Source organism: Sapajus apella, unplaced genomic scaffold (assembly GCF_009761245.1).
Source record: "Sapajus apella isolate SASKATOON/1434 unplaced genomic scaffold, GSC_monkey_1.0 scaffold71, whole genome shotgun sequence".
Taxonomy (NCBI): domain Eukaryota; kingdom Metazoa; phylum Chordata; class Mammalia; order Primates; family Cebidae; genus Sapajus; species Sapajus apella.
Genome location: NW_022437011.1, coordinates 4,496,859 through 4,516,059, shown reverse-complemented (window position 1 = coordinate 4,516,059; position 19,201 = coordinate 4,496,859). Strand labels below are relative to the sequence as shown.

At 39.5% G+C, this 19,201-nt stretch overlaps 1 protein-coding gene across 1 annotated transcript in view; it reads left to right on the top strand.

Moving 5' to 3' along the window:
* STK32A (serine/threonine kinase 32A) overlaps positions 1-19,201 on the top strand; it is a 142,878-nt gene that overhangs the window by 83,155 nt on the left and 40,522 nt on the right. Inside the window, exon 6 of the mRNA XM_032250312.1 lies at positions 16,684-16,721. Coding sequence (XP_032106203.1) covers positions 16,684-16,721 — 38 coding nt within the window. The remainder of the gene's footprint in view (positions 1-16,683; positions 16,722-19,201) is intronic.

Here is a 19,201-nt window from a genome sequence, read left to right as displayed (position 1 = left end):
AGAATCTTTCTTTGCTACAGTTGTTAAAGACACAGGGTTGTATAATAACTATTAAGTGTGAATTGTGCAATTAGACAACTTTCTTGTTAGTCAAGATGTCAAACTTTTTGTGTGAGTACGGCTTGAAAATCAGCTTTAGTTTCCAAAGTATGGCCAGTTTGAAGTGTAATATTCTGTTTTCCTTACTTGAAATCTGCAAATAAATGCTTTAAAATATGGGCCAAGTAATTATTTGCTTTTATTTAAAAATAAGAAAAACAAAACTCATTACAGTCTCTTCTGTGGGGGTAGTACTATTCTATTTGTTGATTGCTGAAGTCTCTCCGAAGAATAATCTGATGGAAAGTAATCATTTAATATAATAATCCAAAGACAAATTTCTGTTTACTCCCTTGTTAGATCTTAAAGAAGTCTCAATTATGAATTTAAGCTAATGAGATGGATTGTATGGGACATTTAAATAGTCATCTTGGATCAAAGTGCCATTTGAGTGGGTGGTTGATTGTTTTTCTTTCTTTCTGAGAATTACCCCCCACTATAATGTAGTTATAGCTCACTGTTTTCTAAACTTTCATGGGAAGGAGATAAAAATCTAATTAGGGCAATTTGTGTAAGTAATTGCAGTGCAACGGAGAGATTTGCAAACATTTCCCGTTAAGTACTGAAATGTTGAAGAGAAATAAAAGAAAATTTATGGCTGTCTAGAAAAACACAGGATGGTATTTTTATTTATCACCTTTGCCTTCTTTGCCATACTCATTGGAACTAATAACTGATTCCAGATTCAACTTGATGACTGTATAAGATGCAGATAGAAATTATTTCTCACACATCACCTCTTGGGCTGCAGTAGCTGCTTATGGGAAGTTCCTATCATTCTTCTAGAAATCAGTGTCTTGCCGGTGAAGAAAAAAAATCTTAAGAATAATGCTTCTAGTCCAAATATTTATTCAAAAATGATTTACTGGTCACCTACTTGCCAGTGCTCTGAGTGCCAGTCTCCCATGGTAAACAGGATAATCCCTTTGTCATATGAAGTTGTTAATATCATAGTGTGAAAAGTAGTTGAGTAAACACTTCAACATTAACATCAAAAGGTTTTTGAATTTTGTGGCATATGCCATAAAGAATAAAAGCACGCACACGTGCACGCGCACACACACACATACACACGCTTAGTTGCATCCTCCCAGTGCTCATGGTTATACCTCTAATTGTAGCCTCTGGACCACGATATGGGACAAATTCCCAAACTCGGTGACCGGAAAGAACATACCTTTATTAGCTCTCAGTTCCTTGGGGTCAGGTGTCTGGGCCCCGTCTAGTTGGCTTCTCGTCACAGCTGCCATTAAGGTGTCAGCCAAAACTGGGTTCTCTTCTGGAGGCTTAACTGGGCAAGAATCCACTTCCAAGCTCAGTTAGAATGTTGGCAGGAGGTATTTCCTTGTGACCGTAGGAATCACGGCGGCTATGAAAAATCATAGTTTTTTCAAATTTAACAAGGAGAACAATACTGTAGAGTGAATTGGCTACCAAGACAACAGAGTACATATACTTGAATAATGATATATAACATTTTAACATAACTCAGTCACAGAAATGAGACCATCCACCATCACATCTGCCATGTAATGTCAGTTAGAAACAAACTATGGAAGCAGCCCATGCTGAGTGGCTGTAAATTATGCAAGGGTGTGAATACCAAAAGCTGGGAATCCTGGGGGTCACCATACATTTCCATTAAAGAAGTTGTACTGCATCACAGTTTAATACCAATTTCTTCTATGACCTTAAATAAAGTCCTGAACTTGCCTGTTAAGGAAGAAGTGAGGAGGTTTTGCCAAGTGATCAGAAATGATTCTTTCTAAGACTTTAGGATGATATCCTCTCTGCCCTGGTAGGCTGCTCTTCAAAGTATGACCTCCTCATTGTTCCTCTGCCCTACCACACACCTGTTTCCCTTCCAAGAAGGCTGCCTGACTGTAATGACCTGTCTAGAGAGCCTCCGATACTGACTTGTGATAAATGCTTATTAGCACATTTGCCAATCAAAGTCTTGTTTGAGATTCAGTTGTGGGCCAAAATTACGTTTGTTTTAACTTAGGTCTTTAGTTTATTTCAGGCAGAGATCTGGGCTGGAATGTCACATTTGTGTCTGATTCTCACACACGGTGCTATCTTAACAGTCTCATTTTATTTTCTTAAGATGATCATTTATAGGAAAAAATAAGAACTTTCTGCAGCTAGTCATTTTAGTCAATGATTATTGAGTGACAGGTGAGCTCCTAATAAATAAATTTGCCAACATGGTGGCGCCTCTGCTTTCCAAATCATGTGGGAATGAGTCATCTGGAGAGATGTTTTTTAAATTCCTGGAAGCGTTTATTTCTTTCAGCTCACTAGCATTTTATAACTATTTAATTTATACTCCAAAGTAACTGTGTCACTTTCTTAATGACTTATCAGGAGCTATCATTTATTGCTTATACCAAGAACTGGGTATTGTGCTAGTTGGCTAGTTGTACAGAGTGCCTAACTTCATAATCAACAATGCTCTGAGGGGATTAAGAAACTTGCCAATATACAGTCAGTATTTGGGGATCAGATTCAAATGTAGGATTACCTGCTTCAAAGGCCCTGTTCTAAATATAGGCTCCCTTACTTTCACCCTTGACCCTTAAGATCAGATGAGCTGTTCAGTGCTATTTATCCAATAGCATAAAACTTCAGTTTAAATATGTATTTTAGTTGGTAGGTGTTATGCGTTAAACTGTGCTCCCTCAAAAAGATTTGTTGAAGTCCTGACCTCCAGCACCTCAGAATGTGATCTTTTTTGGAAAGAGGGGTTTTACAGAGATAATCAAGTTAGAATGAGGCCTTTGGGGGGCCCTAATCCAGTATGACTGGTGTTTTTACGAAAAAAGAAACTTTGGATACAGAGGAGCGTACATAAAGTGAAGATGATGTGGATGTAGAGGGGCACAGTGAGGATGACATGTGAAGATGGGGGATTGGTGTAGTGAGTCCATCAGCTAAGGAATGCCAAAGATTGCCAGCAAACCTACAGAAGCTAAAAGATGCCCAGTAAGGAGCCTCCCGGATGGGTTTTAGAGGGAGCATGGGCCCTGCTGGCATCTTGATTTTGGACTTTTTACCTTCAGAACTGGAAAATGAATTTCTGCGTTCTTCAAGCCACTGTTTGTGGTACTTTGTGACAGCAGCTCTAACAAATTAATGCAGTAAATATGTTTTTATTGTTTTATTTGCTGCTAATGTTTTAATATTTGCTTATCTAGTAGGTGCTACTCAGAGCACCTCTGTCCTCACTCCTAACATGCTGCCTACAATACATTATGGGATAGAAGACCAAGTGACAAAACTCGTTAGAATTCTTTGTAAAATTAAAGTAACCCTAGAGAATATTCTGAAAGTCAAGTCCATTGGCTTTAGTATATGGTTACCTATTTTAACGTTGCCAGAGACTATCTTTGCTTACTTTTATATTTCAGGTTTGGGAAGATATTTTCAATATCTATGGCTTTTTTTATAAATACCATGTCCCTTGTCCAAGGTATTTTGTTTTGCTTTTATGTATCCATTAGGAAAGTTAAATCTTTTTCATTTGACCAAAGCTGCATGTCCAGTATGAGAAAATTTAAAGTCTAAAAATTATCTGATTACCTATATTGTGTGTATTCTGCTTGATGCTGGCTTTCTTTCTCTCCGTGTATTTTCTGTTTGTTGCAGTGGAATAATGGATTTTGCTTTTAGGCTATTATCTGTGGAGTGCTTAAGAAAATGCCCTTTCCTTTTGTTTTAGCAAATCTTTTCTTCAGTAGACCACAAGCCCTTGCACATGTTCTGTTTTTGTAACTCCCGCAGCAGAAGGGCCACGTGAGCCTCAAAACAAAACGGCAGTGCAGTAATGAGGGTATTAGGTTGATGTGTTCTATTCAGCACCTGCTCCCAAGCTACCAAATAATGAATGAGCATGAATTACACATTGTGAAAACAGGAGAATCTGCCTTCTTTATGTTATATACATCAAGCAGTTTCAAAAGGGCTTTACGATTGTATTTCTCACACAAGCCACCCATTTGTGAAAACCCATGTGAAAAGGCAAAGAGAACTGCTTGTTTACAGGTTAACATTTAACTAGACTGGAGAGCTTTTAATAATTTCTATAAGGTTAAGGGTTTCATTAACATGCAACCTGTGATTTGGTCCAAGTTAAATTTTACTTTGCCCACAATACATTATAATGTAAAGTTCAAGTTTTATTCTTTCAGGTTTAGTCATCTAACACGTAATATCAATCACTTATGCCTATTGGACACGGAGCTCTGAATAGAGCTTTGAAATATAAATATAAAAATATGATTTTTGTCCTTTAGAGCTATGATGTTTGGTAGGTTAGATGAAGTAGACACATTTTTGACTTATAATATTTTCAACTTACAATGGGTTTATCAGGGCATAACCCACTGTAAGTTGGGGAGCATCTGTATAATGGTATATATAATGGTATATAAATACGTATAAATACATATGCATATAGTTTTATATCCTTTTAAGACATCATATATTTTATTTGCTCAAAGCTTGTTATGCAGTTTTCCACTGTGATGTTCACATGCTGACAGTGAGGCTATTTGGATGGTGTTTATCACCAGCCATGAACAGGAGCATTTGAGTTATGTAATGGCTCTGCTGGTTACAAGACGGGCAACTTGGTCAAGACACTCAGCATGTCTGAACCTCATTTGTTGTATCAGTAAAATGAAGATAGCTGTACATTCTTCACAGGGCTGTGGTGAGGATGTACTCTAATGAATATACAGTCCCTACATAAAAACATTCAATAAATTCTAGCTCCTCATTTATATTAATGTGTTAGACCCATTTGCTTTCAGTTATCTTCTTTGCAATAAGCTGTGGGAAAAACTTACTCTTCCTTCTCATACTCTAGTATATATCATCACCCAAATCATTATACATTTCTTATATGATGCAAACATTAAGAAAGAACAATAATCTTGCTAAAAAGCAGAGTGTGGTATGGTAGAGAGATTAAGAGGCTTTGGAATCATTACATCAGGGAACAATTTGTGAGCTGTATGACTTGAGGCAAATTGATAAACTGATTTTTTTTTAAATTTGTTAAATAGGTATAATAACATTGTATATAAGAAAGCAGGAAAAATATGAACAGCTCCTATTACAATCCTTGTGAAATCAGGAGGGCTTAATAAAGGGAAGCCACACTGCTATTTTCCAGATAATTGTAAAAAACTATGAGCTATTACAGAACCATAGGAAATTAGAAGTGAGGAGTCATTTGGAGGTTGACAACTCCTTCCTACCTTCATCTAAAGGCAGAATTTCTTCTGCAATCTCCCTAACAAGGAATCGTCTTCCTAGCCTTTGCTTAAATGCCTCAGGGATGGGATACTCACTACTGCATAAAGTAGTTCAATTTCAGACATGCATAATCATTAGAAAGTTCTTCTGTTGATTCATGATTAGCCTTATGGTTCTGTTGCTGCCTATTAGAGCTTTACTGAGTAAATGTATGGTCATACAGGGCTTCTACTCACTCGACACCCACTAGTACTGTTGTACTGGTAATTTATGGATGGCATCCATCTTTAGCCATCCATGTCCCATTCTGATTTGTGTTTGTGCCATTTTTAAGTGTTTTGAATATTAGCCCTGGTGTCAGATAAACGTGGAGTCCTAACTTTTTCCATGATAGTGAATAACACTGGAATAGTTACATTGGATTTATGTGCCACTGTGGTCCCATCTATGAAATGGGGATAATAATTGTACCTAGTTCATAAGGTTGTTTGAGGATAGTGTGAAATAAATTATAAAAAGGGCTTAGCCTGGTTTCTCAATATTGCAATAAATAAAACCTATCATCATGAATCTGTCACAATGGTTCAATGATAATTGAAAACAACTATTCATCATTTAACACCCTCAGCTTATCAGTTTCTCACTCTCTAGTTCTTCTTACACTGAACACTTCCTAATTCTTTGCTCAATGTTTTCTGGAAGTTAGTTGAACAATTACTGTGTGCTAGATACTACACAGTAGTCCCATTGATGCATGATGGATACATTTAAGACCACCAGTGGATGCCTGAAACTGCAGATATTTTCAAATCTATATGTGCTATATTTTTCCTGTGTACATACCAATGATAAAGTTTATAGAGTAAGAGTTAACAATAACTAATAATATAACAATTATAACAACATGCTGGAATAAAAGTATGTGAATGCCGTCCATCTCTCAAAGTATCCAATTGTACTGTAATTACCTATTTTTAGACCACAGTTGACTGTGGGTAACAAAGTGAAACTGCAGATAAGGGAAGAATACTATACTACAAGTTTTACATGTACCATTTAACTAAATCATTACAACTCTATAAAGTAGATATGATTATTTTCCTCAGTTATAGATGTGGAGGGCTGAGTCTCAGAACGTCTTATTACTGACATGGTTTTGATCTCAAATAACAGAAGACCTCATAATGGTTTAAACCATAAAGGGATTTATTATGTTATAAAATCAGAAAATCCAGATGTGTGCTGGACTTGGAAGGTATCTTGATTCAACAACTCAGCAGTGTCACCAACTAGCTGGTTTCTTTTATTCTCTTCTCTCCTTTCCATGTGGTCACTTAATCCTCACCTTGTTCCTCCATGTAATTGCAAGAAAGCTGCCTGCTGCCAGGGCTGCATGCTAAATTCTTTAAATCTAAGGAATCGCACTCCTTCTCAAAACTTTCCCTAGGACAGCAAGGAAGCTCTTTCCTCAGAAGCCCATAGCACAACTCTTTCTGATACTCAATGGCTTACAACTGATATGGCCAAATTAGGTCATAAATCAGGTCATCAGCCCATCCCTGAACCAATAAGAGGGCCAATAAGATGGGATAAGTCTTACTTAGGCCTAACTCACATAACCCCCACCCACAGTCAGGGTAGAGTAGGTTTCCCAAAGCGCACAAAATACTGTGTGTGTGTGTGTGTGTGTGTGTGTGTGTGTGTGTGTGCATGAACGTGTGTGCGTAACAGAAAAGTATAAATACCCAATCAAAAACTAAAATGACGATTAAGAGAATGAAGAATACATGTTAGAAAGGCAATCAAAATGATCATTAGTAAGTTGCACAGTTGAGATTCAAACCTGGGTCATTGGACTACGGAATTCATACTCTTAACCTCTACTATCTGTGCTTTCCAAATCAACCTAGAAATCCCTGGGGTTGGTTAGGATCATTTGTGTTTGAGATTATTACCAACATTGCTATGTACTAACATACTCATTCAACCTAAAGCATATATATGTGAAGTGTGTGTGTGCATATATATATATATATATATATATATATATATATATACAGACGCTCATACACTACACACGTTTAGTCTTAGTCATACACTACTCATGTTTAGTCTGCATACACTGGTCTAGCCATATCAGTTGTAAAAGTACTGACAAACTTGTATTTCAGCATACTGGTTGATAAAGAGCTCATGCCTGAGCTTTCCTGCTACTCCAGCCCCTTTTCCAGTCTCTCCTTCATCCCTCAGCCTCTCCTCCCTTGACCCAGAAACAGAAGTGCTAACTCCTGGCCCAGGAGAGGTCCTTCAGGGTACTGCTTCTGGGCTGCCATCTGCATTACTTCTGATAAACTGATGACTGCGCTGTTTTGGTTGCTAAATATTTTGTCTATCATCTGTGACTATTTGTAAGCACATATATTTACATAGAATACTGTATATGCCCACTATACTTCAGTAAACCTTAGTATGATAAGCTCTAGAGAGTTTAGATCATTTGCCTAAAATGACATAATGAATTGTAGGGTCCAGAACTACAGGGTCCTGTGAGCCCCTCGCTATAGGTGTGGAGACGAGAAACTGTGGAAATGAAAGACCCAAGACACTGAGAAAGAGAAAACAGAATTTGGGCCCAGAAGTCCACTGCCAACCAAATCTTGGAGTCCAGAAGTGGCCCCGAGTGCCTGGACGCTCTAACTTCTATTGAGTACAAAGCAGGGAGCAGGGTAGGGAGGGTGACGTAATGGTCAGTGATAGGGTCAGGTAAACCACGTGTCTTGGAGATAGGGGCTCGGGTCTTTTAAGTAGCCGAGGCAAGGATGAAACCTAATGCATCAGCACTTTTCTCGTACTTGTCAAGAAAAAACAAAGACATTAAGATTTATGTCACTATTACTGATTTTATCTTTTAAGAAAGGGAGGGACCAGGTGCAGAAGTGCAATATGAAAGTAGACCTGGAACGTGACCAATGAAGCACAGCACCACATAGAGACAGTTAAGCCCCTGGATGTCTGCAGGCCTCCCTGACAGCCATCAGGCCTACCAGAAGAGCCTGAAGAAGCGACATTTTCTCCTAACTCCCCCGAGGAAGGAAACGTCTCAGACGTTTTAGATGTCTCCTTCCCTAGCTGTCTAAACAGCAGGCACTTTCCCAGCGCTAGCACGGCCACACAGCCAAGGCGCCGTCCAGCAGCCCTTATGCGGGTGTGACAGAGGGCTTAGAGCATCTTGCCTTAGGGTCACTTTGTTCACAATGTCACCTCAGTTCCATGCTTCATAACCCGATAAGCATTAGTAAGATTAATATATTGAGTATATATATTTCTGTGATTACATATGAATAACTGTGATTATTCATGATTATATGTAGGAATAACTATGTAACTGTATCTCTAATTCTTTTCTAATTCTGTATTCATATGAGAACAGGCTGAGGCTTCAGACCCTGGCCTCGGCACTTGCAGGGTCTCCCACCCACAATGAGTGACTGGGATTACAACTAAAGATTGTGAGGTCGGGCCGGGCGCGGTGGCTCAAGCCTGTAATCCCAGCACTTTGGGAGGCCGAGGCGGGTGGATCACGAGGTCAAGAGATCGAGACCATCCTGGTCAACATGGTGAAACCCCGTCTCTACTAAAAATACAAAACATTAGCTGGGCATGGTGGCGCATGCCTGTAATCTCAGGTACTCAGGAGGTTGAGGCAGGAGAATTGCCTGAATCCAGGAGGCGGAGGTTGCGGTGAGCCGAGATCGCGCCATTGCACTCCAGCCTGGGAAACAAGAGTGAAACTCCGTCTCAAAAAAAAAAAAAAAAAAAAAAAAAAAAAAAGATTGTGAGGTAAATCTTAGGAGAATGATATCCAGTCAGTCCTTAATCATCTAATCCTGACTGCTTTTCACTTCTGCCCCTGTTCCAAACCATGTTTTTCCTTATAATCTTCCCTCATTCCTTCTTAACGTAAGTCTGTTTTTTGAGACCAAGAACCCATCTGTGACACTCTAAATAATGTTACAGGACCATATATATAATACTTTTCCCCTCTCCAGAACTTGGCGATGGCCCAATCTAAGAGACTGTTAAGTGGCAAAGAATTAAATCCAAACCGCGGACCATCAGAAGGCCATGGGACACTGCAGGAGTTGATTTGTGTTTGGATATACTGATTTTCTTGTTTGCTATTTTCATGTACCATACACTGTATAGGATTGCAGGGTGAGCAACTTGATTCCAGGGTTGGCTCAATGAAGGGATGTAATTAGCCTATTAATTCTGCTAATGTCTTGTAAAGTCATTCAAGTGAGAACAGCGGATATATCAACTCCTCCTTGGAGCCTGCTGCAGGGAGCATTGTATTTCCACTCTGCTATTTATAGTTCTCACAGCTGGAATCAGCTGGTTCAGCAGGACATGGCTTTTTCTGTTTTATCAAACCAAGATGCGATGAAGGATTGCCAAAGAATGTGTCCTAGAATTTCCCTCTATCACCCCCAAAATTCCATAGTCCCTCTGAAATCATAGGCTCATAAAAGGCAGAAATCACTTCTTATTTATTACTCTTACTCTCTACATACACACACACACTTACTAGAAACTCTTAGTTGGCATCTGGCACACAGGGTTTGTTTGTGTTGTTTGGGGGTGGAGATTGGTTGTGTCGTTTTGTTTTTTCTTCTTAGGGGAAAAACACACACAGGGCTTAGTATTCCAAGAATTTGAGAAGAGGGTGGGGGGGGCAAGATTTATTCATTTTTATGACAAACAGCTACTCAAGTACCTACTTTATTTTTGGGTGCTTTTATGAGTTCAGAGGCTGCTGCATTGAACAATGCAGAAAAGAATTCTTTTCACTTAGAACTTACATCCTAATGGGGGTTGGGAGTTGAGAGAATTAAGCATTCTTACAAGGAATGTTAAAAGTAAACTATGGACAGGAATTGAAAATATAAGAGTTTTGATGTATAAAGAAAAAGTGACAAGGCCAATAATTGGTGGTCTTAATGTGATAGATATGCCAGTTTGGAAATTGTATTAGATAGAAGGCTATGCTGGTCAGGGCCTAGGCTATAGTTATGACAAGGGGATGATTAAGGAAGTGAGAATAAGGAAACTATTGGCGTGAGATGGATGAGGATTATTGGAGATAAGTCAAAAAACTGAGAGGCTGGGGTGTTGGATGGAGTATTCATGTGGACACTGAAGTCACCAAGAATGATAAATAACAAGTAAGGGGGAATTCATCATTACCTATCTGCTTATGATATTGTTATGTTTGGGCTGTGTCCCCACCCAAATCTCATCTTGAATTGTAGCTCCCATAATCTCCATTTGTCATGAGAATGCACTGGGACGTATTTGAGTCATGGGGTGGGTTTTTCCCATTCTGTTCTTGTGGTAGTGCGTGAGTCCCATGAGATCTGATGGTTTTATGAGGGGCAGTTCCCCTGCACACAGCCTCTTGCCAGTCACCATGTAAGAGGTGCCTTTGCTCTTCTGTTGCCTTCCGCCATGATTGTGAGGGCCCCCCAGCCATGTGGAACTGCGAGTCCATTGAACTTCTTTTTCTTTATAAATTATTCAGTCTTGGATATGTCTTTATTAGCAGTGTGAGAATAGAGTAATAAAGCAAATTGGTATGGGGAATGGGGTACTGCTGTAAAGATACCCAAAAATGTGGAAGCAACTTTGGAACTGGGTAACAGGCAGGAGTTGGAACAGTTTGGAGGGCTCAGAAGCAGATATGAAAATGTGGGAAAGTGTGGCACTTCCTAGAGACTTATTAAATGGCTTTGATAAAAATTCTTACAGGGACATGAACAAAAAAGCCAGGCTGAGGTGACCTCATGTAGAGATGAGGAACTAATTGGAAACTAGAGCAAAAGTGGTTCTTGCTATGCTTTAGCAAAGAGACTGGTGACATTTTGCCCCCTGCCCTGGAAACCTGTGTAACTTTGAACTTGAGAGACATGATTTAGGGTATCCGGCAGAAGAAATTTCTAAGCAGCAAAGCATTCAAGATGTGATTTGGGTGCTCTTAAAAGCATTTAGTTTTATTCATTCACAAAGATGTGGTTTGGAATTGGAACTCATGTTTAAAAGAAAAGCGGAACATAAAAGTTCAGGAAATTTGCAGCCTGATGATGCAATAGAAAAGAAAAACCCATTTTCTGAGGACAAAGTCAAACTGGCTGCAGAAATTTGCGTCAGTAATGAGGAGCTAAATGTTAATTGCCAAGACAATAGGGAAACTGTCTCTGGGGCATATCAGAGGTAGCCCCTCCCATCACAAGCCCTGAGTCTTAGGAGGAAAAATGGTTTCATGGGCTGGGCCCAGGACTTGCTGCCCTGCATCCAAGCTATGTCTAAAGGGGCCACGGTACAGCTGAGACCATTGCCTCAGAGGGTGCAAGCCCCAAGCCTTGGTGGCTTACACATGACGTTAGGCCTGTGCATACACAGAAGTCAAGAATTGAGGTTTGGGAACCTCTGCCTGGATTTCAAAGGATATATGGAAATGCCTGGATGTCCAGGCAGAGGTATGTTACAGGGAAGGGCCTATATGGAGAACCTCTGCTAGGGCGTTGTGGAAGGGAAATGTGGCGTGGGAACCCCCACACAGAATCCACACTGGGGTGCTGCATAGTGGACCTGTGAGAAGAAGGCCACTATCCTCCAGATTCCAGAATGGCAGATCTGCCAACAGTTTGCACCATGTGCCTGGAAACGCTGCAGACACTCAACGCCAGCCAAAGAAAGCAGCCAGGAGCGGGGCTGTACCCTGCAAAGCCACGGGGCCGGGGGAGGGAGCTGCCCAAGGTTGTGGGAGCCCACTTCCTACATCAGCATGAACTGGATGTAAGACATGGAGTCAAATAAGGTCATTTTGGGGCTTTAAGATTATACTGCCCTGCTGGATTTCAGACTTGCGTGGGGCCTGTAGCACCTTTGTTTCAGCCAGATTCTCTCATTTGGAATGGGTATGCTTACCCAATGCCTGTAGCCCCATTGTGTCTAGGAATTAACCAACTTGCTTTTGATTTTACAGGCTTATAGGCAGAAGGGACTTGCTTATCTTAGATGAGACATTGGACTGTGGACTTTTGAGTTAATGCTAAAATGAGTTAAGACTTTGGCGGGCTGTTGGGAAGTTATAATTCATTTTGAAATATGAGAACCTGAGATTTGGGAGGGGCTAGGGGCAGAATAATATGGTTTAGCTATGTCCCCACCCTAATCTCATCTTGAATTGTAGCTCCCATAATACCCACATGTCATGGGAGGCAACTGGAGAACTGAGTCAAGGGGGTAGGCTTTTCCCATGCTGTTCTCGTGATAGTGGGTGAGCCTTGTGAGATCTGATGGTTTTATGACGGGCAGTTCCCCTGCTCATGCTCTTTTGCAGCTGTCACGTAAGAGGTGCTTTTGCTCCTCCTTCATCTTCCACCATGATTGTGAGGCCTCCCCAACCATGTGGAACTATGAGTACATTAAACCTCTTTTTCTTTATAAATTACCCAGTTTTGGTTATGTCTTCATTAGGCATGTGAGAATAAACTAACACAGATATGTTGGTCATAAAAGACCTCCACATATATTTTAACCAAAGAATTTGTTGACAAATTATGTGTTACACTTTTTCAACACTTTTTCATTCATAGATAAGCTTTTAAGAGGTTCGTATTTAAAAATGAGATTGACGTTTTTGGATTTGGACAATGCCTAGACAGCCTTCCTGAACATGACTGCACACTGGAATGACCTAGAGGATTCTCTTCGGCTTAAGACAGATGCCTGAGCAAGTCTTAAACAGAGAGACTAATGCCTTAGGACTAAGCTAGGTCAGGGTATCACAGGGTGCACCTCAAAACTGGGTGGGAAGCCACATGGGTTCTTAGCTTCATGCAGGAAGGAATTCAAGAGCAAGCTGATAAAGTGGAAGAAGTTTATTTAGGTAAAGGAATAAAAGGTTGGCAAATCCATAGGCAGAGCAGCTCCAAAAGCTGCTAGCTAGCTACTTTTATGGTTATTTCTTGATCACATGCTAAGCACAGAGTGGATTATTCATTATTTTCTGGGAAAGGAATGGGGAATTCCCAGAACTGAGGGTTAGACCATATAGGGTAGCTTCCAGACATTGCCAAGGCATTTGTAAACTGTCATGGTGCTGGTGGGAGTGTCTTTTAGCATGCTAATGTCTTATAATTAGTGTATAATGAGCAGTGAGGATGACCAGAGATCACCTTTGTCACCATCTTGGTTTTGGCCAGCTTCTTTACTACATCTTATTCTATCAGCGGGGTCTTTGTGACCTGTACCTTGCAAAACCACTCCTACTGATTCCTAAATTCCTATCTCACCCATCCAAGATGAAGTAACTCTGGTTTAAATGCCCCTGACAAAAGAATTCACACTGTTCAAATCTCCCCAGGTGACTTTGAAGCATATCCATATTTATTAGCCACTAAGTTAAAATATATTATAGGCTGCTTTCAATGAAAAAAAACATTTTGTGAGTCACTTCATACTTACTTTTACTTGAGAAGACTGAAAAGGTAAAGAAGTGGTGCTAAAATTTAAAATTAAAAAATCTCAACTTGCTCTAGTAGGAATTTTAATAGTGCACCCTAGGTTTCATTTTCTCTCTCCTGGTATGTGAATAAACAACCTTACATACTGCAATTCACTCTGTAATGAATTAGATATGACCCTTTTATATGTTGGAGAAAATGTATAGTTAGAACCTAAGATTAGGTAACTTATTTTTATGTTTACAAATTCACTCACACATTTTTCTTAAATTTTTCTCATGTTCTTTCTCTGAATATGTGGTAAAAGTACTCCTTTCCCATTCTGTGTCATGGCATTTTACAAGGCTTTCTCATCCTCTCCATCCCTGAGGGAACTCTGTCTCATTTATCTTTATGTTTTCCATATCTTACTCCAGCGGCCTACCAAAGTAAGTAAATATCTGATGAATAAATGAACATAAGATTTAAGTAAGAATTATCATGTTAAACAAATTGTTCCCTCTCTGATCTCTGTATTATTACATTTCAAAGGAGTTTCTGGGAAAAGTAGTGAACACAATGATGTATAGATTCAATAAACAAGAAAAATGGTACTCAGGGATTTAAAAGAAAGCTAATAAAACGTCAAATCCACAGCAATTAATTTCTCCCAGTAAGTCCTCATAAATTCAGGCCAAGAAATTTTACACTGGTCTTGCCTCATTCAACTCTCATCCATCCTGGGTAGGGCTTCTCTGGGCCTGTTTCTCACCTGGCAAACAGTACTTGATGCTCATTGGATGCAGATCTGAAAGAGGTAGAAAGAGCCCAGTACCTGGTTTATCTCTAGCTTTATGCTGCAGAGAGTATTTGATGGTGTGCCACAGTGCTCTGTATATACTGTTGGGATCAGCCTTCTTAAGTGCACTGGAATTTCTCTGGGTATCATTAAATTCTTCATTTACTGACCATCAGGCACTGGGATAGAATATGATATTAATCAAGAAACCATCCCTGGACATCAAGGAGCTCATGATCCACTTGGAAAACTTGCAGATTACAAAAATTTTTTGTGTCGGGATTTTGCTACGTTGCCTAGCCTGGAGTGCAGTGGCTATTCAGAGACACGATCATAGTGCAGTGCAGCCTCAAACTCCGGGGCTCAGGTGATCCTCCCTCCTCTACCTCCTGAGTGGCTGGGACTACAGGTGCACACCGCTGTGCATGGCCAGGATTTTTTTTTTTTTTTAGGATGTTATAAGACCTATAGTTATTTAATTATTATCGTTCTTAGGATAGTTAGTGAAAAGATTTGGACTAGTCTTCCACACACTGATGTACAGCAAGACAACTACAGTTAGTAACATTGTACTATATACTAGAAATTTGTTAAGAGTAGATTTAAGGTGTTTTTACCACAAAGGAAAGAAAAACGTAACTATGTGAGTAGATGGATTATTAATTCGCTCGACAGTAGTACTCATTTCACTGTGTGTATGTGTATCAAAGTATCATGTTGGCCACTTTAAATTCACACATTTTTTATTTTAAAATAACTGAAAAAAATAAAATAGTAAAGTAAAAATAATGCATAGGCAAGCATAAAACCCACCTTCTTCCAATGAAGGGAGTAGTTTGACAGTTAATACTTGGAGGATAAAATGATAGAGTTTTCAAAGCCTTTGGTAAGGAGTACTCCTAAATGAAGGAATCTCATTTTGGTTTATAACAGCCCTCACTTTTCCACTCTCAGATTTTTACTGCCTTTCCCTGATGTACCATTAAAGCCCTTCAGCCTAAATTCATAGAATCCATTAAGGAAGAAATTCTGAAGCAGGTTTGGGGAACACATTTTCAGCCTAGAAGAAAGGTACCTTACTCTTTGACAGACCAAGACTGCCAGCTTACTCTTTATTTTAAAATGCTAATGAGTAACAAGCCCTGTATCAATAAACAGAGCCAAGTGTGTGATAAATGTTAAGGCGGAAGAAGAACAGGTTTTGGGAACACATTTTTATCCTAGTCAGGTGGCTTTCATGCTGCTAGAGGAAAGGTACCTTAATCTTTGACAGATTCAGATTGTCAGCTTACTCTTTACTTAAAAATATTAATGACTAACAAGTCCTGTATCGATAAACAGAACCAAGTGTGTGATAAAGTGTGATAAATGTTATGGTGGAAGAAGCATCCCGTGTGGTCTGAATACCTGCGGGCAGGGAGATTTGACCCATAATTGAAAAATCAGGAAGGCTCCCTACAGGAAGTAGCATCTGCGTTGTCTGAGTGCAGTGATGAGAGGACCCTAATTCAGGCAAAGGAACAGCAGATGTGGATGTGAGGAGATGAAGTGGTTGTATAACTACATTATCAATCATATTTTTCGCATTTACAGTCTAAGTTTATATCATCTGTGTAATTCCATAGTTACACAAGAAAACAATGCTTAATACTACTAACACTACTTCATGGCAATGTAAATGCTTTACATGATCTGATGGACCTATATCTACATGCTTAGATCCATATGCTGTAGGAAGTTAAGAGTCTGAGGTTTTGAATGAGAGAGGCCCTGGTTCAGAGCCCAGTTCTTCCATTTACTAGCTCTGTGACCTTGGGTTCAGCTTCGGTTTTCTGATTTAGAAATTGGGGATTTGTGTCTCATAAAAATACTGTGAGAATTGAATGAGAAGATGAGTATTGCGGGGGCTGGTACATTGTTTCAACTCTAGTTAGCTTTCTTAAGCACTTTTTTTTGCCTGTACCCCTTAGTTCTGTTTATTAAGAGCAACTTTGTTTTCTCTTTTTACTTCTCTAGGGATATGAAGCCTGACAATATTTTACTTGATGAACATGGTAAGTGAGTTATTTGTTTGCAATCAACAACATGACATGCTCGTAGAAAAGTTGATTATTCCCAGCAGAGGAGTATTACACATGGAAAAGGTATTTTGCTATATTCAGTTGAGCTCTATGTGTAAACTCCTCATAGACAATATGGGGGAACTTTATTACTTATGGCAGGATATAGTACAACAATATACCCTTAAGTAACATTGAATTTACCTACTGAGAAAGTCATATTCTACTCTATTTGCTTTCACTACCATATTTCTTCAGGAAAACCATCACGATTTTTTAGTGTTAGCCTTAATACAACACACAATCACCTATGTTTTCCATGATACAGAGACCTCAAGATGAGAGCATTTGACCAGCAATAGCATCTACCTAGACATTAGCAACATTATTTTGTTCTCATTGCATCTATTTCTATGCATTCCTTCTTATAAAAGGCAAACTGCTTTTACGTTTGCAAATTGGTTTTTACATTTACTTGGTATCACAGAAGAATACTTATATCTTAGGGTCATTGTAAATACTAACATATTACGTGTAAAGTACTTGATGCAGTGACTGTCACAAATAAATCACTTAATAAAAGTCTAATATTAGCACAATTTTTATGAGGTGGTCATGGCTTTCTCCCCTTGGAAAGAAAGCTGGAGCTGCTTCATCTTCTTTTATGTGGCTTTGTCTATGCTGACACATATACATACCAATATGTCTCAGAAGAGATATCAAGTTTTGTTTAAAAATTTCAGTTGTTTGAGTCCAGACCCCATGGCTCACACCTGTAATCCCAGCACTTTGGAAGGCCGAGGAGGTGGATCACCTAAGGTCAGGAATTCAAGACCAGCCTGACTAACATGGTGAAACCCCATCTCCAAGAAAAATACAAAAGTTAGTTGAGCGTGGTGGCAGGTGCCTGTAATCCCAGCTACTTGGGAGGCTGAGGCAGGAGAATCGCTTGAACCCAGGAGGCAGAGGTTGCAGTGAGCAGAGATTGCACCATTGCAATCCAGCCTGGGCAACAAGAGTGAAACTTCATCTCAAAAAATATTCAGTTTGAAAAAAAAATTAGTTAGTTTAAAGAAAAGCATAAAAGGGATATAAGTGTTATCCAGATTTGTGATATAGGGATATGGCAATAATCAAGATGGTGATAAGTGAATGCTGAATTTCAAGAACTACTGATTAACTATGTCCTCTAGAATAAGCTTTTGCCCGCAGTGATTAAATGTGTATAATTTCTTCCTAATATTTATTTTCATGTAAATTTGGATTCATTGGAACATCAGGTAAGACCTGTAAGGCACACAGCCTGTATGATATAAATGTTAACAGTGTCAATATGATCTTTATTATGTCTTTAGAAGGCTGCTAAATTAGGAGAGTCCTAAATCTTAAATTCTCCTTATTCGATTTTTACAAAAAGGATTTGCAAGTGGAACTGAAACTCCAAGTACCATCTATTGCTCATTATTTATTTACCTAGTTTTGAGCCTGATTTGCCTGATCCCACCTGTGCTCACAGGGCTAAGAAACACTGGTATATGACCTCTAATTTCAAAGCTCAATGTCATTACTTATTTATGGACTGTCCAAAAAGATTTTTTCCACTTTCTTCCGATGCCTTATTTCTTCCTTATCTTTACTGCTTCTGACATTTGAAAACAGAGCCTCTGACTCTCAGAAATGTGAGCAATGGTGAGACTTAGCATGAAGGTGACTTTTAAATACCAGCTATCCAGAGCTGGGCAGTGGCAGGCACCTGTAGTACCAGCTACTTGGGAGGCTGAGGCAGGAGGATCCTATGAGCCCAGGAGTTTGAATCCAGCCTGGGCAGCATAGAGAGACCCTGTCTTTTGTAAGGGGAAAGGACAGTTACCACTAGCTTCTCTTCTAGCATATAGAGGTCACCTTTGTGCAACTTAGGGAAAGTGCTCCCTCTGTCCACCACAGCTTCCTGGCAGCACATGGCCCACCAAGGAGAACCCAGGTTGGGGTTTTGTCCTCACTTGCTCCCTCAGTTGGGTGACTTTGTGCATGATTTCTGCTGCTCCACCATTTATAGAGGCCCTGAATGGAGGCATACAGGTCCTATCAATCCAACACTTTTCAAGCTTTATTCTCCATTCAGAGAACAGTGTTTTCATCCCAGGCCTCATCCATGGCTTCGTCTCATTTCTGTCATGAAGGCATCCTGTTCTCCTTCAGTCAACTTCTTTCCCCTCCTCATTTTCTTGGCAACTTTGTGATTGCAGATGAGAAAAAAGGTGAAGCAATCAATTAATCTTCAAGTTTAACCACCCTTAGAGACTACCCTTGCAAAAGATTAATTATGTAACAGTGTGGTTAAGAATGTGAATTCTGGAGTCAGATTGCCTTCATTCAAAACACACTTCACTCATGTACTAGCTCTGAGAGCTTTGGCAAGTTGCCTAAACTTTGTCTTAGTTTTTCAGGGATCAAAAGAATACTTACATCTTAGA